Source organism: Terrapene carolina, unplaced genomic scaffold (genome assembly GCF_002925995.2).
Source record: "Terrapene carolina triunguis isolate 2854851 unplaced genomic scaffold, T_m_triunguis-2.0 Scaffold96, whole genome shotgun sequence".
Classification (NCBI taxonomy): Eukaryota; Metazoa; Chordata; order Testudines; family Emydidae; genus Terrapene; species Terrapene triunguis.
Window position 1 is genome coordinate 73,676,618 of NW_020664447.1, and position 22,159 is coordinate 73,698,776.

General features: G+C 42.5%; 1 protein-coding gene across 4 annotated transcripts in view; it reads left to right on the forward strand.

The window, feature by feature from the left end:
• Window positions 1-22,159, forward strand: part of UNC79 (unc-79 homolog, NALCN channel complex subunit) — a 139,209-nt gene that overhangs the window by 93,521 nt on the left and 23,529 nt on the right. For all 4 annotated transcript variants that reach the window (XM_026651282.2, XM_026651283.2, XM_026651284.2 and 1 more), the window contains 7 exons: window positions 1,659-1,697; window positions 3,170-3,282; window positions 3,373-3,458; window positions 4,450-4,623; window positions 5,951-6,019; window positions 6,592-6,702; window positions 14,603-14,707. In XM_026651282.2, the coding sequence (XP_026507067.1) occupies window positions 1,659-1,697; window positions 3,170-3,282; window positions 3,373-3,458; window positions 4,450-4,623; window positions 5,951-6,019; window positions 6,592-6,702; window positions 14,603-14,707 (697 nt within the window). The remainder of the gene's footprint in view (window positions 1-1,658; window positions 1,698-3,169; window positions 3,283-3,372; window positions 3,459-4,449; window positions 4,624-5,950; window positions 6,020-6,591; window positions 6,703-14,602; window positions 14,708-22,159) is intronic.

Consider the following 22,159-nt stretch of genomic DNA (forward strand, 5'->3'; position numbering starts at 1 on the left):
GGTATTCCAGGAGTGGTGCCTAAGCAGGATAGGCTGTTGTGGTGGTGAAGCAGAGCTCTCTTTTATACCTGATTCTCCATTGGCATAAGACCCCTGAGGAACCTTATGTCTGTGGTTTAAATTAAAGCTACTCCCCTACAGCTTTAATTTATGCAGAGGTTTGGTGGTCAAGGATTCTGAAACTGCAACTGCCTCCCTGCAGCCCTCCCTCTCCACCATGTCTGAACTCCACTTGAAGATAGTGGAGAATCAAGCCCTCCATTTCCATTAACTCTGAGGCTGCAGTTCCCTGCTGTCAGTGTTAATGAACTCCGGAGGAGGTAGAGTTTCCAATCTAGACTGATGCCATCCATCCTACTTGTTACTCATAAATACAGCACTAATAGGGCCGGTGAGAAGCCATGAACAATTAAGCTCCTGAAGATTAGTTATCAAAGTGTGGGGGGGACGTGGTACATTTTCCTCTCTGAAGTGGAAATACTGCATCCTCAGTGAGACATATCTGAGTCCATTAGTGAAGCAGGTGGTAAAGAACCTGGGGTATTCCAGTATGGTGAACGTACTTTGTCATTTCCTAGCATTCAGTCCTGGTCATCTCCATTTTTTACTAATCAAGGTGCAGTTACAGGCCTGTGAAGAAATTGCTTTGAATAGATGCAGAACAAGGCATACTCCCCTAGAAGTAGATATGGCAGTGGTTCTTAAACTTTTGTACTGATGACCCCTTTCACATAGCAAGCCTCTGAGTGCGACCCCTCCTTATAAATTAAAAACACTTTTAAATATATTTAACACCATTATAAATGCTGGAGGCAAAGCGGGGTTTGGGGTGGAGGCTGACAGCTCGCAACCCCCCATGTAATAACCTCGCAACCCCCTGAGGGGTCCCGACCCCCAGTTTGAGAACCCCTGAGATATGGGGATGAACACATTCAGGTGGCCTCAGTGTACTTGCTCTTACGTTCCTAGTAAACTTTTTTTTTCCTGAAGTTATTTTTGTACATTGCTCCCTTATATCCAGTCTATTAACACACATGATATTTATGCCCGTGCATCACAAGTGAATTACTTACTCTTTTACTGCTTAGAGAAGATAATGTTGTCTGATGTTTAGATCAGAGGACTTGGAGTCAGGAGACTCAAGATCTAGGGTAAAATTTTCAAAGCACTAAAGCGACGTAGGGCTAGATTGTCAAAAGTATTTGGGAGCCTAAAGATGCAGATAGATGCCTAATGGGATTTTCAAAAGCACCTTAGGGGCCTAACGCCTGTTGATTTCAGTCAGCATAAGTTCCTACGCCATCTCTGCAAATTTCTGCTCTCCAAATTGCCCAGGGTGAGTGATTGTTCTTGATGTATGAATACAAGATACTTTCATTATCATTATGGTGATAAGGGAGGGCAAGCAGAATTTGTCTGAGCTGGCAAATATTTATGACAATATTGCAAGATTGACTTTGACTTTGACTTTTACCCTTTACAAAAATGAATTTGAGTCCCCTGTGCATCTGATCAAAGGGTCTCTTGTGACCTTTAAAACATGTTCTACAAAACGTCTACTTAATACATTTTACTTACTGGTAATTTTATTGGCTTGATTAAAAAATATTATGAACAGTACTTTTGTTTGATTTGCTGTTTTCTGCTGTTTACTCCAGGTTGGCGTCAAGTACCTGTTTTTCTAATCAAGCAGAAAGGTACAGTAATCCCTCACTTCCCCCCCCAAAAGTGTGCTAGATGTATAAACAAAGGATCAAATCCTGTGGTTTTTTACATAGGTACAAAGATCTCATGTTTTCTAGCGATGGACCTGGACCAAAAAGCCCAGATCCAAACCTCCTTGAACTTTGGAAAAATTCATACTGGATCAGGGATGAAATCCAGGGCCCTGTAAAGTCAGTGACAAAACTCCCATTGATTTTATGGATCCTGGATTTCACTCCACACCTTTGTAGCTCATTCCCATGGCTCATTATATGTGTGGTTTTCCCATTATGCTGGTGAATAAAATATATGGCCCTGGAAAGGGTTTTCATCTGTATGCATTTAACTAAGGCTATATCTACACTACCACCGTATCGATGACTGTCGATCGATGCACCAGGGGTCGAAGACCCACCAAATTGACCGCAGATCGCTCTCCAGTCAACCCCAGTACTCCACCCCGGACGAGAAGAGTAAGGTCAGTCGATGGGAGAGTGTGTCCCGTCGACCCAGCGCTGTGTAGACACCGCAGTAAGTTGACATAAGCTACGTCAACTCCAGCTACATTACTCACGTAGCTGGAGTTGAGTAACGTAGGTCAACTTACCGCAGTAGTGAAGACATAGCGTAAGTCAGTCATCCATAATTGTGGAGAACACCTACTGGTAATGTCCCATCATGCAAATAGACCACTGTCCTTCTACGGGGACATCACATGGGCTGCATTCATTTTTGGAAATTGTAAAAAGGTTGTGCTGCTTAATTCATTAATGATTGGAAAGTGCTTTGAAATCTTTGGCTGGGAGGTGCTAGAGAGGAGTAAATGAATGAGCTTTATGGGAGCTTGCATCCAAATGTGGAAGTTCTCCAGGAAGCTGATTCTGCATCCCTGAAATCAGTGAGAGTTTTGCCATTGACTTCAATGATAGCAGGAATGGGCTTCAAATGCTGAAGACTCAATGGCAAAAACATTCCTGACACTATGTAGAGAATCAGGAAAAATTTAAACTAACTATTGAGGTCAGAATCAAGGCACGGCACTTCAGCACTTGCTTAACTTAAATCATGTAAATAATCCTGCTGAAGTCATGCAAGTTAAGCCTGTGATTACATGGTTTTCTGGATCAGGACCTTTCCTAGAGCACTCAGAAGGCCTGTGTTCTATTCCTAGCTCTGCCACTAGCCTGCTTGGTGATCTTGGCAAGTCACTTTACCTCCTCATGCCTCAGTTTCCCTATCTGTAAAATGAGGATAATGATCCTGGCCTCCTTTGTGGTCTACTAATGAAAAGTGCTTTATGAGCGCCATGAGTTATTATTATCACCATCTTCTTGTATTCATAACTGAATTTGTCTTTATCTGTTACTAGAAATAATAGTATCTTCTTTACCTTCTCCAATTTTCAGCTTTGGGAAATATTTTTCATCTACTATGGAATTTATCCCTCTTTTTTCCTTCATTTCAGCATGATGATCCCTGGTAATGCTGCCGGTGTGGCTAAGCAATTTCTCCGTTGCATTTTCCATCAGCTGGCTCCCAATGGTATATTTCCACAGCTGTTCCAGAGCAATATCAAAGGTAATGTGCAATGCCTGAGTGCATTTCTTCCACCATCTATCATCTCAAGCATTCCAACACTTATTAAAAAGATGTGGTTCTGATTTCCAGATGGAAGTTTTTTACGGACCCTGGCTACATCTCTTATGGACTTCAGTGAGCTGAGCTCTGTAGCTGCACTGAGCCAACTATTAGAGGTATGTTCACAATAAGGCTGACTGTATTAGGTACTACCAAGTATATCTTTCCGTCCTCCTCTAACATACTAAGAGCTTGATCCTACGCCATTAAAGGCAATGAGAATTTTTGCATTGACTTACATGGAAGCAGAATCAAGCCATAATATCCTCCACCGTTTTCAGTCAGAGTCTTGCTCTCACTTCTCCTGCCAGCTATTGGGTTCTCCCTTCTTGATGCTGCAGGCCATTTCATTCTCCTGCACTGTCTCCATTTCTGTTCATGGTTCTTGTCATAGTTCTGTTGCTGCCTGTAAAACCATTTCTCCTCTGTATCTAATGGCAATTCCCTCTCTGCAATCCTCCTCTGTGGAATCCCTCGAGGTTAAAGTCTAGTCCCTCTGCTTATTCCTTTCTGCTTCTCCTCCCAACTTAGCTTGTCTCTACCTCAAGTCTCACTTCTACACTGATAGTCACGCTAACATATCTTTCAGCACTAACAGGAACCTGGGGATTGCTTCTTTTTCTTCCAGTAGTAGCCCTATAAGCAAAGCTTTTGATGATACTTTAGCAGTGCTTACATCTTTTCAGCTCACCCACTAGAGACTAAAACAATTGCAGTCTGATCAACACTTGCAGAAGTCTGGCATTCCTTCTAATATAGGAAAATGATAGGTATGTACAAGACAATTCATCACACATGGTCTGCTGGGCCAGAGAAGTGCTGGTGGCTGGTTCTTAATGGATGCGTCTTTCAGTTGCCTAAAGCGGCTTCTGAAAATATATGCTGCTCTAATTTTTTCCTTACCACTATCACTGTTGATAGTCTGCCTCATACTTTATCAGCCCTAGAGTCTGTAGAGAAGCAATGTACTTTAAATTATTTGTGGGAGAAGATGGAAATTGCACTGTTAGTCTGACCTTGGCTATTGTAAGTGTGTTTTAAAATATTGTTTAGATGATAATTTTCTGATGTTTAATTTGTTTTCAAATTCTGCATTTTGTTTTCTAGGGTTTAAACAACAAAAAGAACTTGCCAGCAGGGGGCGCAATGCTACGTTGTTTGGAAAACATTGCTACATTTATGGAAGCTTTGCCAATGGATTCTCCTAGTAACCTCTGGACCACTATTAGTAACCAGTTTCAGACTTTCTTTACCAAACTGCCTTGTGTTTTGCCACTTAAGGTATGACGTATGTAATGAAGTTTTTTATTTATAAGGGTAATTTGTAAGTGATCAACCAAAACATCTGACACAAGGGCTGTGCTACTATTGGCTAAGGCATGTGCAAACTGTTTGAAAGTTGTATACAAACAGAGCATAATTTGTAATATTTTGTTGTAAATTACCTAACATTTCCAGTAGATCAGGTTGCACTAAAGTGCCTGATCCGTCCCTCTGTCTATACCCTCCATTTAGTAGCCACCATAACTATGGCTGGGGTGGGAATATTTTCTCCTTCTCACCTTCCATGTCCTCTCTTTGTCAGATTAGGACAATAAATTAGTGATAATCAACATTCTTGGCAATAAAAAGTTCATTCACTGTTACCTCCTTAAGAAGAATTAAATCCCATAGGAAGAAAGGCTACCTCTAAATAATTCCTTAATATTAATAAATACATAATAGCCAGTCAGGCAGAGAGGCCTTCAGACAGCAGAAGTTGAACACATCCTGCTTGACTGACCAGGTTATAATCCCATCTGAGGAACCTAATCAGGATATAGTTGTAGAGGCCGAGTTCAGCGGCTCTGGGTTCTGAGCTGTGAACACTCATGGGGCCTGCACAGATGCCCTATTTTCCAGTAAACAAAGTTCCAAAGGCCTCATTCAGAGTCCACTGAAGTCAGTGTGACTCTCTCCATTGACTTCCATAGGTTTTGTTTCAGCGTTTAAGGGCCAGATTCTGATACATTTACTCATACTGAATAACAAGTTGCTCCATGAGCGGTCCCATTGAAAAACACCACTCGGGCAGTAAGACATCATTCAGTATATCTTCCGTTGTTGTAGCCATGTTGGTTCCAAGATATTAGAGAAACACAGTGGGTGAGGTAATATCTTGTATTGGACCAATTTCTGTTGGTGAGAGAGGCAAGCTTTTGAGCTACACAGAGCTGAAGAAGAGCGGAGAGAGACACTGGGGCCCAGACCAGCTACAGAAACATTGGACACTAGGCTCCTGTTAATCTGCCAGGAACATGTTCCCATATGAACCAAATTCTGTTGGACTAGAAAAGTTGGACATTTTCTGTTCTGCAGAGGGTAACGTCAGCATCCTTGACAGCAATTTGGAGTGAACACGGCAAGCCAAGCCTTACTGAGATTTCCTTCTCCGTAGGCTTTACTGCTGGAGGGGACAATGCAGTCTATGATATTTATATTGGCAGCATCCTGTTAAAGATAATTTAGAAGTGATGGGTTTTTGACTTCACCTATTGCATGTTGACATCTGTCACCATTAAAAACAAGATGGGTGCAGAGGAAGACACTAACGTTTCTCTTTCCACAGTGTTCTTTAGATTCCAGCTTAAGAATAATGATTTGCCTGTTGAAGATACCTACCACTAGTGCCACCCGGGTAAGTTCCAGAAATACACAACTCTTCTCCAACAGAGTTCTCTATCCTTCACTGTATTACAAATTTGTTCCTTATCCCCTAGCTAGAGAAGTATTATATGTGAGCATGAAAATTTACAGTCTAGTATTCTATAGTGAATGACAGGAGCTTCGGAATCTAGGTTACATGAATGTGTGTGCGCGAATGTATAGCTTCCTAAAGGTTTGATGTTTTTCTAAAACAACTGTAATGATCAACTTCCCCAGAGTCTGATCCTGCAGTCCACTTACTAGTGCAATTCCTGTTGAGGTCAATGGGAGTTTAGTTTTTGTAAGCACTACCAGTAAGCACTGGTATCAAGTAAGCACTGGATTAAAGGTGAAACTCTGTTTTCTATTCCTTCTAATTTGTTTTATAAACATGAAGACATATGTCAGAATAACCTTTTGTCTGAAATGGGGTATACCACAGCAACTTATCCTCTAAGTTAAAAATAAAGGTTCTGTTCCATTAGAGCTTTTCAGAACTTGAATGTCATTTATTTTGCTGAATGATTCAGTTATTGATTTCCCTAAAATCATATTTCATTGCAGAGTCTTCTTGAGCCATTTTCAAAATTATTAAGCTTTGTCATTCAGAATGCTGTCTTCACTCTGGCCTACCTGGTAGAACTGTGTGGCTTATGCTACCGAGCCTTCACTAAGGTAACAATGAGCTGATATTTTCCCTTAGGAACAACTGTAAACAGGGAAGAAAAATTATTAGTTCCTTAAGTGGGGAACGCATAGGTAAAAGCTGAAATCAGTGTCAAGTCTGTCATGTCATCAGTTTAAATATAGCTTGACTAATCAGTAGTTTGGTTGATGCAGTGCCTATTGATAATATTGACTTTCATATTTCTGGTACAGGCACAAATAAAGGGAACTTCCTGTAGAGGTTGTGAGTACAGGATCACCAAGATACACCTTTTATGCCTTTGAAAATTCACTCCTGTATAGTTCATGTCTGGGATTTGGGCATGATTTAAAAATATGTGAGAAAATATAAATCCTGTCAAACATCCCCTAGGATGTGTGTTCAACCACACATCTCTGGCAGTCAAAAAATCAAAACATTTTGCAAATTTCCTATGGCTGGTAGCGTGTCTTGACTGTAAAGTTCATAGGGAAGCAATGTGGACTGATAGTTAGAGCAGAGGACTGGGAGTCAAGAGACCTGGGGTGCATTCCCAACTCTACCCCTGTTTGACCTTGTATGAATCACTCAACCTTTCTGTGCTTCAGTTACTACACGTGTAAAAAGGAGATGATAGGTGCCCACCTTTGAAAACTCTTTGAGATACTTGGATGAAAGTCACTCTAGATGTACAAATAATAATATTAAATTATTAGCCAAATGCATTTTTATATCAGTTATTGACAAGAGGATACACAATACACAAACAGCAGAAAACAGACAAAACTTTTAGCAGAGATCCATAAAGTCCATCAACTCAGTTGTTAAAGTAATAAACACAAGCCTTATCCAGCCTTAAAGTAGACTATTTCCCAATGTAGTTATTGTCATAACAATATCAGGGAGAGCATTTCTTTCATAAGTAACTATATGCTTTACCAATTCAATATTACACAAATACACCAGGGATCACATTACCCTTCATCAGAGTACAGCTACCTGTTGAAAGGGGATGCGGCATCCATAATAAAGGTAACATCAATGCCACTCAACAGTTTAATGACAAGAATATAATTAAATCATTTTATCAGCTGAAGTGACAGGGGAACTTCAGATAGATGGAATTTGTCAGACACCCAGGTAAACTCTTGCAAAAAGTTGGTATCTCTAGCAACAAGTGGACAGTACCTTGGTTTTATGTGTCATGTAAAAGATAGGATTTCTTCCTTCGTAAAATCTATATCTGGGAAATCCTGTCCAGCCATTAGAAATAATTACTCCAAGGGCTGTAAAGGACAGAAAGATGGGTCATGTGGAATAGAGTCAGGAGTGTTGAATTGGTTCCCAGCTCTGCCATAGACTTCTTAGTCAAGTCACTTAAAATCCGTGCCTCGCTGTGACGGGGTGTGACTTACCACTGCGGTGCCTCCTGCTGGCTGTTATGGGGATTAGCTCTGCTAGCCAGTGCAGCCTATTCTGGTGGTGTCTCGCCGCTATCACGTCTGCTCCAGAACCCATGTCACTCCCAGAACCACGACATCCTTTTCATGACACAGCCCCCGGCTGTGCCACATTCTGTGCTCCCCCCCATTCTGGGGGAATGTACCGCAGTCCGACGGTCCAGCCACTTCCTCAGTGACGTGTGGGAGAGAGAGGGACCCGGGCCCACTCACTACTCCAGATCTCGGCCCAGAGACCCTGTAGATGGCAGCCACGCTCTGCGTCCCCTCCAACCTCTCAGCCTACTTCCCTGGACCACTTCCCCACAGCCCCAGCACCATCTCCGCCCTTCTCAGGGCCTCAGCATGCCAGCAGTCAGCCGGGAGCTGGCTCTCACTCCCCTGGTCCTGCCCAGCACTGCTCTGTCCAAGGTGCTAGCTTTTCTCCTCCTGCAAGGTAGGAGCCTCAAGTTCCAGGGAGCAACTGAACCTGCCCTTCCCAGCAGCTATTCTTATATGGACATCTCCTGTTGGCTGCCTTTCACACAGCCTCCCTACGGCTCCTTTAACCCTTTATAGGCCAGTATGGGACGGACGCCCCATCACACTCGCTTTTCCCATCTTTACAATGGAGACAATAATACTTCCCTACCACACAGAGGTGTTCCGAGGCTGAATTCAGATACTATAACGTATAGATAGCATAAATTCCTACCATTTCTTAAAATGAGAAACTATCTGAAAATATTTGTCTGAAAATAATACTTGGCACTGTCAATATAGCATACCTGAATCATTTTGTGTTTGGGCTGTGATAAAAGAATTTATCTAGAGCTACCAAAGCAAATCTTGGAGTGTATGAAATATCCAGGTCCCCTCACATACACACTATTGCTACCTCAACTTCAGTTATTTCAATAAAGTTCTCTTTCTGGTGTGGATCTTGGTTAGCATTTTTCCCTTATGTTTCTCAGTCACATATTCTAAGAAAATATTGACTTATTTCTTTACAAACAGGAAGCTTGGATTATATCTCTTGGTGAAAATTCCTGCTTGAATTTGTTAATGCAAACTGGTGACCCAGAATGGGATCGTTAGCAAATGTTTCTCTGCAATTTATACCCAGAAAATGCTTCATTTAGTAGAACTTCACACTACATTATCCTTGTTATTGCTGAATCTTTACTATACATTTTCATTAGAATTAGCAAATTTATGACTGCCCTTAGGAGAAACTTACCAGTTCAGCTCTCTGTGTTTCTTATATTGGAAATCCCTGTATCTAAAGGACTAATTTCTCTGACAGAATACCATACAGAACTGCATGCTGGACAGAATACAATTTGTGAATCCTTAAACTACTCAGATTCACTTGTCCATGTCACAACTTAGTCTTGTCTGCTGGAACCAACCATAGCAACAATAGCACACTCAATCTATGTGTATGCTATGGGGTATGCAGTGTTGTTGTAGCTGTGTTGGTCCCAGGATATTAGAGAGAGAAGGTGGGGGGTGAGATAATATTTTTTATTGGACCAACTTCTTTTGGTGAGATAGACAAGCTTTTGAGCTACACAGAGTTCTTCTTCAGGTCAGAGAAAGGCACTCTGAGCATAAAAGCTTTTATCTCAAATGAACTCACACAGGAAAAATGATAAAAGACAAAAACAACCTATCACCTGTGGTGAACACTTTTCATGAAACGATTGCTCTGTATCTGACCGATCAATCCTCATTCTCAAAGGAAACCTGCATAACACTTAAAAGATGAGCCTGGGAGCTTAAATTCATAACTCGACTAGACACTAAAAATCATGGACTAAACAGAGACACTGGATTTATGGTTTATTACAACAATCTGTAATCCACCAACTCTGCCTTTTTTGTCCAATGACGGCAGCATTGTTAGTGAGCCACTCTACCTTGAATGGTCACTTAGAACACATGCTAACTACCTATGCTAAACAATCTGTTCCACCTTCTGTTTAGCTGTGATGCTCAGAGTACTTTTCCTAGACCTGAAGAAGAGGTCTTTGTAGCTAAAGAACTTGTCTTTCCCACCAACAGAAATTGGTCCAATAAAAAATATTACTTCACTTACCTTGTCTCTCTTATGCCACGAGCTGGTATTTATCCCTTTTAGAGGTCAAAGTTGTAGAAGTGGTCAGCATTTTTTATCCATCATTTTCCTAATCCTCTGTGGGAGAAATATCTCAATTTCTCTTGGCTTTGTTTCCTGGGACTCGCGTCAATCTCATATTTCTTATCTGAGTTAATTTTCCTGTCAATGCCTATGGTACTCTCATGTGAATAGCTTTGCCTCTGAGGATTGTAATCTCAATATCTTCAATTTCCCTCTCAGTCTCTTCAAGTCTTAAGTGGATGCTTTGTGGATTTCTTATCTGTTGCAGCCACTGAAGTTTGAACCCCAACTTAGCCTTTTATGAACATTTATAGGACTCATATTAAGTAAATGTGGCATTGAATTGGACATGACATCATCTTGCTATTGAAACTTTAGGAACAAATTATAATGTGCCAGATCCTCAACTGTTGTAATTTGGTGTAACTCCATTGAAGTAACAGAAAAATCAAGTTTGCTTTCCTGGCTTGTTTTGTGGGTTATGGACTATTCTACTCAGGAACTGAATAAATTCTGGGGACTTTTTTTTTTTTTTGGAGTGAGGGTCATTAGAATTAATGATTAGGTAGACTTCAAAAGTTTCCACACCTATGACTCTCCAAGGTCACCCTGTCCACACATACCACTGGCAGGGTTTATATAAGGCTTGCTATTCAGCCTTTCCTTATATAGGCCCACTGCATTTTGTTGAGGGAGTGAGCTTTGATAGAACAAAGTTGAACAAGGCTGAATTCCAATCTCATTTATACCAGTTTTACACTTATGTAACTGCATTGGGCCTTATTCTCTTTTACGCTACGGCCCCTTCACACCACTTGGCAGTGTGTACATTATTTGTGTATTGTATACCAACAGAGTGGTGTAAAGGGCCTTCGTGAGAAAGGGAATCTGGCCCATGGACTTCAGTGGAGTGACTCCTGACGTACACTGGAGTAAATGAGAGCAGAGACAGGCCCATTCAGTTTTTCATTCAGATAGCTAAGAACTGTAGCTCTTTAGTCTAGAGTATCAGTAAATCAGTCAGCATACATTTATTTTGCACTGCTGCGCTCACTTTCTAATATTGGGTATGGGCAGAGGAGTTTATTTCAGAAATATATCTTCAAAGGATGGAAGTTCTCCAGAGTTTATTTGCCTTGTTTGTGTACCCATGCCTGCTTGGTGGGGTGTGGTGTCCTCCTCTAGTGGTACCTAGCCCATCTAAAGATCGATGAGTCTGCTACAGCCTTGGCTAAGAGCCATGTGGCTTTTAGCTCATGCAGTAGAGGCTCATACACTGTCAGAGGTTCCAGGTTCGATCCCGACGACAGACCGAGGTCTGTTGGTGTTACATTTGCACATCATCCAGAGATCTCAAAGTGCTTTATAAACATGGAGGACTGGAGCACGAGATAAAAATCTGCACTGAGTAAAGGTAGGGCTTTGTTGTATTTGTCCTTAGAATAGTTTGGGAGGGAGATTGTGATTCACAGAGACTGTGGTTCCCCCACTGCTCTACGGAGGGAGTAAACTGTACCAGGTCTACATCCAGAGCAGCATACACTGCCTGAAGTGCCCTTTGAGAAGCAAGATGGGTGACATCTTTTATTGGACCGACTTTTGTTGGTGAAAGAGAGAAGCTTTCGAGCCACACAAAACTCTTCTTCAGGTCTGGGAAAGGTACTCTGGGTGTCACAGCTAAATACAAGATTGAACAGATAGTTTAGCATAAGTGGTTAGCACATATTCTGAGGGACCATTTAAGGTGAAGTGGCCCGTAAATACCCCTGCAGTCAGGGCCGGCTCCAGGGTTTTTGCCGCCCCAAGCAGCAAAAAAACAAAACCAAAAAAAGCCGCAATCGCTATCAGCTCTACCGCCGCCGCTTCATTCTTCGGCGGCAGGTCCTTCGCTCTGAGAGGGAGTGAGGGACCCGCCACGGAATTGCTGCCGAAGAGCCAGACGTGACGCCCCTCTCCGTTGGCCGCCCCAAGCACCTGCTTGCTGAGCTGGTGCCTGGAGCCGGCCCTGCCTGCAGTCATAGGACAAAAACGGGGGATAGTGGGCTACAGTTTGTTGTAATAAGCCATAAATCCAGTGTCTCTATTCAGTCCATGATTGTTAGTGTCTAGCAAAGTACTCTTTGTCTGTCTATTTATTGTAGGGTTTTATGCTGCTGCTCATTACTTGTAGTATCTGAATGCCTAGCACATAAAATCTGTAGCAGTAGCAAATTCCCTGGTCCAGTTATGGAGTCTCTTGTTCTGCTCCCTTTTCAGGGTAAAAACTCTGCTTGGGGTATTGTTTGTTTGTTGATGATAGTTGATTTGTTTGCTACAGTTTTTCTTTCCTTTTTAAATTATTTTTATTAGTGATAATGGTTTGGGGGTGGGGCCACTTTTGCAAAGACTAAGGTAACAATGCATAGAGCTGGTCAGAACATTTTCAGTGAAATTTCATATGATCAAAATATGCTGTTTTGTCAAAGCTAAAATGTTTTGACTTCAACAAGAAAGTTTTTTGGGGTTAAGAGAAAAGGGCTGTTGTGCTCTGTAGCCTGATGGTTAGGGCACTGGCGTGGGAATCTTCCTGAATCAGAGTGCTCTGGGATGATAAACTCTCCTTTGAATCAGGCAGAGCATGGAGGTGAACGCGGGTCTCCTGTATCCCAGGCCAGCGCCCTACCCACCAGCACAGACAAACACCTCAGACGTTTTGACACCTCTTCCCAAATAAAAAACAGACATTTCGGTACAATGGCATTGTTCACTGAAACGTTCAAAAGGTTTTGGATTTGTTCCAATAAGGAATGAAAACAGATTTTGAAACCTTGAAAGTTGCTGTGCAATGGAATTGTCATCTACTGGCCAGCTCTACTGTTGTGAGTGTCATTCTTGCTATACCGGAAAGACTTGTTCGAAGAGGAAGAGCTACGCAGCCTGCAGTGTTGGGTGGGGGGGCAGAGCCAAGACTCTTCCCAGTCCCCAGCTCGTTCAGCCGATTTCCCTCTCAGTTGCACTTACTACCTTGCATGGCTGCTGGTTAATGAAACCTCACAAGACTTACGTGTGGTAGAGGCAAGTATTAATTTTACCCATTTACAGGTGCCATAGAGAGATTAAAGCCCTGACTCAGTGAACACTTATGCACGTGCTAAATTTTACTAACATGAGCAGTCCTATGGACTTCAGTGGGGTTACTCTTGTACATAAATTAATCATTTGTGTAAGGATTAGTCTACACTACTGTGCTATATCGGCGCAACTGCATCGATGCAGCTGCGCCACTGTAGCGCTAGTTTTGGACGGTGCTTAGGTCGATGTAACTTGCGTCGTTCAGAGGGGGTGGCTTTTTCACACCTCCTGCATGACGTAAATTACATTGACTTAATCGGTAGTGTAGATGAGCCCCAAATGTTTGCAGGATCAAGGATTCAGTTACACCAAGAACTGGTGAATCAGTGGTGGAGCTAGGAATAGGACTCCCTCATTCACATTGCACAGTAGTGATAAAAACCCCTTGAATTGCTAGTTTCAATAACAATTTACAAATTGGTTCCACGTAGCCTATCTCCTAAAGTCAAAAACTATCAGATTGAGATTTGTAATATCTTCAGCTAATCTTATCATCTGTCCCATCTCCAGAACTCGTGTTCTTGGTTTACAGCTTCTAATCTCCATCTCCTAATCTTCCCTCATGTGCTTTAAAATGGGTTTCTGTTGCACTAGCTGTACCTAAGAGGGTTTTACTGTGGAAGTGGAAAAGTACTGCTTGGCTGATGAAGTCAGTATAGATGTCTGAGCTGGCTTAAGAGACACTCATTTTGTAGGGAAAACAACAGAAGAATTCATGATCAAATTTGGAGGTTTTATGATAGGCTTAATGAAAGATTTATGCTACATGAGTCTAGTGCTAATTTTGTTCTGATTCAGACCTAGCTACTGACCTCCATATTCTTTTTTTACTTTATAAGGTAGATCTAACCATGTAGCTTTATATGTGTATAGATATATAATTTAATCTATCTATACTTTACATATAAAATATACAAACACGCATACAGGTCCTGATGCAAAATCCACTGAAGACAATAGGAGTATTTCCATTGACTTCAGTGGCCTTGGATCAGGCCCATAGTATTGTACAAATGAATGGTGCATTATTTGAATGCTTTCTGGGAGGCAAGGACAAAGGTACACACCTCCATCTTTCTTTTCTCTTAACTCATTTTTTTTAAAGTTCTCAATTAAAAACAAATGAAAAACAAATTGAGGCTGTGGGGAGCGTTGTGGTGCAGTATTTGGTATCAATGAACTTTAGGTGAATTTCTAGACATCTTCTTCACTTATTTTATTTTTTCTTCCGTTTAGGAAAGGGATAAGTTCTACTTGTCCCGCAGCGTCATCTTAGAATTACTGCAGGCACTGAAGTTAAAGTCACCCTTACCAGATACGAACCTGCTGCTGTTGGTACAGGTACAGTAGATATGCCTTTAAAACTATTTCATGCTATCCACATATTGTGAGTGCTCACACCTCAGTTCAGCAAAGCACAGAAGTAGTGATTCAGTCCTTCACCATTCCACATAAAAGCTAAGTATGTGACGTTAAACATGTGCTTGTCCGAATCGGGGCCTTCAAAACTAAGGATGACATCTGAAAACATGGATGCCTAAATTTGGACACCTACATTCATATTTATGCCCCTAAATAAGTGGCCTGATTGTCAAAGGTGGTGTTGACCCACAGCACTTTTGCTAATGCGCTGGCCTGCAAATCCCATCTCAAAGGAATCTCAGTCTGCAGGGTTCATATCATAGCTCCACAGCTGTCCAAGTGATAGACTGTGATTAGCAAGGCATGCTAATGGGCAAAGAGTCAATTTGTTCCTGCTTAGAGGAGCAGCAAAGTTGTCTCCACAGCATGTCCGTCCAGGCCATTAAGGATCCTCCCCTAGTTGAAAGCATTCTTCTAACGTTGTAATGTAGACCAAGCCTAGGAAACATTTCTTCTCCTCCTTGCTATTGTGCTGGCTCAAGACAGGATTTAGGCTGAGATTTTCAAAGGGATCTAAGGGAATTGGGCACTCAAATATAATTGAAAGTCTATCGGGGTTGGGTGCCTAACTCCCAGAGACTCCTTTGAAAACTCCAACTTTAATCAAAGAACTTTTCATCTATCCTAGCTACCTATGTGACTAAATTAGAGGTGAGCCTGAGTTGTGAAATGCAGACCTGGATCCAGACTTCTTTCAGGTTCAAGGGTGTGAGAAAGATCCAGTGTACTACTTCGGATCCCACTTTAACTGAAAATGAATTTTAAGGACTCCTGTGGAAGCAAACTGAAAAAACAAGCCATCCAGCAAAGACCACCAGCAGTTTTGAACACAACCAGCTGGCAGTAGCTGTCCTCTGCGGTACAATGGACTGGCCAATGTTTGCATTAAATAGCTTTAAAATGACAAGGAGTCAGCATTAAAATGACACAAATGGCCCAAAGGAGGATGTTGTGCTCTGTAGATGCCCTCTTCGGGTCATTCACAATGTCCCGCTCATCACAGTGTTTTCCCCCTTTTATCTGGCCAGTGGCGCACAGCGCATATATTACCTCTCCTGAGTCACACTGGTATATTAGTTGTAGAAAATAAGCAGTTGCTTATTGACAGAACAGTAAAATCGACAGCTTAAATTACAGAGCCATTAGAACAACTCTGAAAACAACTATTATAACAGCAGTATTGGAAAAAACAGATTTTTCTTTTTGTGTGAGGAAAAGTGATTTTATCCACTTTAATTAAAAATCAGAAATGTGCTTTTTAAACAGGGACTTCAGGTAATGTCAGCCAAAAACACAAAGTAATTCAAAAGGAGGAGACTGGATGGCTCAGAGAATTGTTAGTATTCTTCAAAACACTGATCCAAATCCAGCCTAGGGTGGTAGTGACCAAAGTTACCATCTGATGGCTATTCAGTGCTTAGGGCAGGGGCGGGCAAACTTTTTGGCCTGAGGGCCGCATCGGGTTTTGGAAATTGTATGGAAGGCCGGTTAGGGGAGGCTGTGCCTCCCCAAACAGCCAGGTGTGGCCTGGCCCCCGCCCCCTGCTTCTCGCCCCCTGATTGCTCCTCCCCCCCGCTCCCTGTCCCCTGACTACCCCTGGAACCCCCACCCCTCACTGCCCCCCACTGCCCCATCCAACCTGTCCTCTCATTCCTGACTGCCCCCCAGGACCCCTGCACCCATTCAAACCCCCCGTTCCCCGCCCTCTGACCACCCTGACCCCTCACCACCACCCCAAACTCCCCTGCCCTCTATCCAACCCCACCTGCTCCCTGCCCCCTTACCGCGCTGCCTGGAGCACCGGTGGCTGGCGGCACTACAGCCGCACTGCCCGGCTGGAGCCAGCCACGCCACTGCGCAGCACAGAGCACTGGGTCAGGCCGGGCTCTGCAGCTGCGCTGCCCGGCTGCCCAGAGCATTGCACTGGTGGGGCAGCGCGGCGTGCTGAGGCTGCGGGGGAGGGGGAACAGCAGGGGCGGGGCTGGGGGCGAGCCTCCCGGGGCAGGAGCTCAGGGGCTGGGCAGGAGGGTCCTGCAGGCCGGATGTGGCCTGCGGGCCGTAGTTTGCCCACCTCTGGCTTAGGCCCTACTCCAGTCAGGTTCCACTGCAGCTGTCCTGTTGTAAGATCTCCCGGGTAGCCGCTGTATGCTGACGGGAGAGAGGTCTCCCATCGGCATAATTAAACCACGCCCAACGAGCGGCGGTAGCTATGTTGGAGGGAGATGCTCCCCCGCTGATATGGCGCTGTCCACACTGGCACTTTTGTTGGTGAAACTTATGTTGGGCAGGAGGGTGTTTTTTCACACCCCTGGCTGACAAAAGTTTTACCGATAAAAGTGCTAGTGTAGACATAGCCTGACTGCCACTGTATCACAGGCTAAGCAGTTCCAACTTTTCCACATTGCTGTATCTATGCACTTCAGTCCTGGGGCTACCTCGACCACTGACAAGATAGTTTCATCTCCATAGCCCATTGAAGCTGGAGTTCCTCTGTTGAGACTGCCGGAAAGGGTGTCAGTTAATAACCGTTTTGGTGGTTTAATGATGTAATGACTTGTACGCTAGGAACTGGACAACCACCTATTCAAGTGCCTGATCCAGGTAGGGTCTGAGTGTTTTCTAAGGGCTGGGAAGAGGACCCAGAGCTACTGACTCAATCCCATGCTCCAGCTGCTAAACAAAACTCCCTCTCATCTAACTTGTAAATGTAGAACTACAATTGCTGCCAACCCAGCATTCCCCATACACTAAATTCACAGAAACACCCTTGAAAGTAATCAGCTAGTAACATCACATTTATTAATTTTTAATAAATTTAATTAAAATTTTAGATTTACTTCAAAATTCTTGAAATGAGGCGATGTCTCATTTCACCACTTTAGTGCAAAGAAGTCTGTAGAAAATTCATATTAATTGTATTATCTTATGTTAATCAAACCTGTGGCAGGGGTAGCGTGAAATGAACACAAAGACAGTTCTCATTTTCACAAAGGTTCCTGCAGAACCCCCTCCCCAACCTATTAACGTGTATATACACCTCTCCATGTGTGATGCATAGAGTACATTGGGATTCACTCCAGATGATCGAGATAACGTGGGGGCTCGGAACACTTTATTTTAATGATAGAGCAAGCGTGGGCTGAATAACAAAGGAATTACTGGAATGTGCATTCAACACCCACATTAATTCCAGATTACTCACTGCCATCAGCATTACTGATGACATACATACTAAATGTGATGAGAATCATTTTTTCACACTTTACTAGGAGAACGATAACACTTTGGCCAAATTATGCCTGGCTGGGGCACAGGTGTCCTGAGTAAGTTGGAAGAGGTACAGGGAGTCTCTTCCTCCGAACAGCCCCTGCAAGGGACAGCTATAATGTGTCTGCTTGTGCTCTCTGGGAGGATGCAAAATAAACACCATTTTAAAAAGCAAATATGCACTTCACCTTGCTGATTTAATTGACAAGCAGAGCTTAGTTTGAATGATTCCCTACAGCACTTTGTAAAAGGTGTTCTGCCTAGTACTGCTCTCCAGCTGCTGTGTGCTGCATAGGGATAGACACCACCAACCCCACACTACAATGCTCCCTTTGGCTTGTGCAGCTCTGCCAGTTCCCCTTGCACTCAGGGCAGGGCTGACATTCACCCCTAGTGTGGGGCACTTTTAACTCCTCTGTCACATGGTGTCATCCACTGGAGCACCCCCTCATGGCCATGTGTGGCTCTGCAATGCCTTGCTCCTGTTTTCCCCTTCGGGGCTCCTTAAACAATACTCGCACAGTCTTGCTCAATCGCAGAACTACCTGGGGTCTGATTTTTTTAATTAAACTAACAAAGTTCCTAGAAAAAAACATTGTAAAATCTTCCCCTCCTCCCTGACTGTCCCTTCCTTGGGGACCATTGCAGGAGGCTCTCTCTCCCTGCAGCTTCACTCTGCAGTCCCCATCTAGCTCTGCTTTTCCTTTGAGCTTTCTTTACTCTCACTCACAGGCTTTATCTGCCTAGCTCCCCCCACCAGTCTCCTGAGTTTCCCCAGGTAACTGGCACCTGCCTCTGGCAGTCTCAGCTACTCTGTCATCCACACCCCTGTCCCCTTCTTCTGTTTTATGGTGAAGCAGACTCACTTGCTGAGTCTAAGACTGCCAAACATTGGACACCATAGATAATTCAAGAATTAAAGTCTTTCACCTTTCCCATATTCTTAAAGAATTGCAATGCTGCTTTTTTTTTTTTTTAATAGGACCCCATTTTTCTGATGCCCTTACTGAGCGTTACAGTGAAAATTTTAAGGCCTCTAAATTTTTCCTATAAATACCCCCTTTTGATAGTAAACTCTTGGGGGTGCTCCCAAAGGAGATGATCAGCTGTTTCCTGGACCTTGCACCTTTGTTTGTTTATTAGAAACAAATGACTATTTAAGCCACAATGGCCAGTTAAAGAGTAAAATGGTTCCATTTATAATTTTCTCTCAGGGCCTTAGAATATATCAGCATTTTCGACTCTTGGGTGTATTTCACGGAATCTTTTCCCCTTTGTTTCTTGTGCCTATATTTCCTCTCCATTCCTTTCTTAACTCATTTTTAATTAGCTTATTAAACTCCAGTTTACTTAAGGGGCTCTCCAAACCAACTTGCTTGTGTTTGACAGCATTTTTTGCCACTTTGTCTGCCTGCTCAATATCCACCACCCCTGCATGCGCTGGGATCCATGCTGTTACTATGATTACACCCGTGTCAATTCTGTTAACCGTAATAATTCATTAAGTATATTATTTCTGCTGTCTGAAGTGCCATTTCTGATTGCCAGTAATCCTGATAAGGAATCAGACTGGATGACCACGGTGGCTGGGTGCTCAGCTATGACCCAATTAATGCCAGCATTATCCGTGCCAGTTTAGCTGTCAAAATGGTTACAAAATTTGATAGCCGTACAGCTTTCTGTGTGAAGGGCCACAGAATGCTGCTTCCACTCTTCCTGTTCTTACATCTTTGGAGCCATCAGTATACATTAGGCATTAGCATCCCCACTTATCACAAATGGATTGATTTGCTATATCCTGCGTATTTAACACTCCTTTTCCTCTTTTAAATTCATTATACAGTTCCGTATCTACCTCAGGAGGTATAATTTTCCAGTTATAATGCATTTCCCCAAAGCTATAGATTTTAACCTCTTTTAGGTCTTTGTTTTCACTAATTTCTTTGTCCACTCTTTAACCCAACTGAGATGAGGTATTTTGAGTTTTTGCTCTACCCGTTGACCACTTAACACCCAGCATGCATCATATATTAGCTTAGTGTTTCTGTCTGCACTGTTTCCAATGACTTTAGCCCAAAAGGTTAAGTCTCAAACCTTCCCTCTAAACGTAAGAGGCATTTCACCAGCAGCTATCTGCAGTACACGCAGCGTCATTGTGATGAAGGCAGCACAAGCAATTTGCAACACTTGAGCTTGAACTGAGTCAAGCTTTCCCAAATTCGTTTTTGATGCTGCATGGGATGCCTCGCACCTATACTCAATAACTACCCCTTCACACCTACAGCTTCCTGCGGCCTTTTACATTGGAATGACCAAACTCTTCTCAGCTGGGGCTCATCTCATAATCAGGCTTAGCCCCAGTCTCTCCAACCTATGGGCAAGCTACTCTGTTACATCCTCATTGACTTTAATGGGAGCTGAGGGGAAAGAACCCTTCTCAGGAGTCACTCAGCACCTCTAAGGATTGGGCCCTAGTTTCTTCAGTTGTTGTTCTGCATTATGTTAAGCAGAGATTTGTTTATCTGAAAGGTCCAATAATTCAGAAAGAACAAATCTGTACTGCTGTAATTCTCAACTGTCACTCTTAGAAAAGTTGAAGGTTTGACTTTGGCCTAGAATTTAGTCATTAACTGAATGTGAAACATGCTTGTCTACTGTAGCGTATTATTACTTTCATTTTGTTACTGGTCTAAGTGAAGAGTTTGGCAGGTAGTTGTGGTCATATTAACATTTCACAAATGATTGTTTGCAGACTCAGAAACTGTTGGTTTAGACTCTTATAACGTAGTTTCCCAAATTCTCTGGGTTCCTCAGTATTATATTCTCTTCCCTGTTTTTTTGTTTTATGTGTTGATCAACATTTATATCCAAATATTCAAATTAATTAGTGAAACTTTCCATTAGGGTTAATTGTATTCTGAAAATTGATATTCACAAGATCAGTATAAGCATCTATTTAAGCACGGTTTTTACATTTTGATGATTTATTTATTTATAGCAAGGTTTCTTGGTTGTTGTTTTTTTTTGCCCAGCATCCAAATTTTGTTCAACAGAGGATAACACTGAAATCTTGCCAGGAGCCAATGGCCCTGCCTGCTTTGCAGCCCCCACACCATATCTTCATTATGGAGGTGTGGCCCAGGCAGATTGTATAGGAACTGCTTCTTCTACTAGCATTTTAAATCCCAAGGGCTTGATTCTGTCCTCCTTGCAACAGTGTAAACCTGCATTACCTCTGTGGAAGTCAGTGCAATTAAAGCAGTGCAAGAGAGCTCAGAATCAGGCCTGATGTTTCATTTCTTTTTAACTTACATGTTTTATTATTTCCCCTTTTTAACAAGACCCATGAAGTGGCACCCATTGTGGGCCAGACTGTCAACTGATGTATATCAATGTAGCTCTATTGACTTCAATGGAGCCAGGCTGATTTACATCAGCTGAGGATCTAGTCCTCAGAATTTAATCATAAAGCATAACTGACTGAAATGATCAAAGATGAAGGTCAAATGTTAAGATATTTCTCGCAAATATTTTTTTAGAACTCTGAGCATGAACAGATGGATATTTACCCACCCAAATTTAGCAGACATGTCCATTTATCCATTACCCAACCACTTTATCTCAATTAGCAGACAATGTTAGGAAGAGCTCCAACATATATTTCCCATCCTTTTGCAATGTGACCCTACGTATGATGGGTACTAAATCTATTGCCAGTGGCATCTTGATGCTTCATAGTATTTGTAGGGAGTTAATATGAATGTCAGTGAGTTGAATTGGAAATAAGACATTTTAGTTTTGAGCATTAGTTTGGTTTATCCAGCCCTTCTTCCTTGCAGTTCAGCTCTGGAAGGATCCTTGCAGCTGCAGGCCAGATGGTAACGAAAATTATAAAATAAAAAAGAAGAGCTAATTGCTCATTACAAACTTTATGGATTTGGTTAGCCATTGTTCATGTTTATATTAATCTTTGTTGCATAACCCACCCCATTGAATACTTTGCATTTAGTATGTTAACAGGATGCTAATAAGGCTTTTTTGTTTTAAGGGAAAATAATATTTAAAATCAACAATGGTTCACTTTAGCAGATGTTCTCAGTTGGC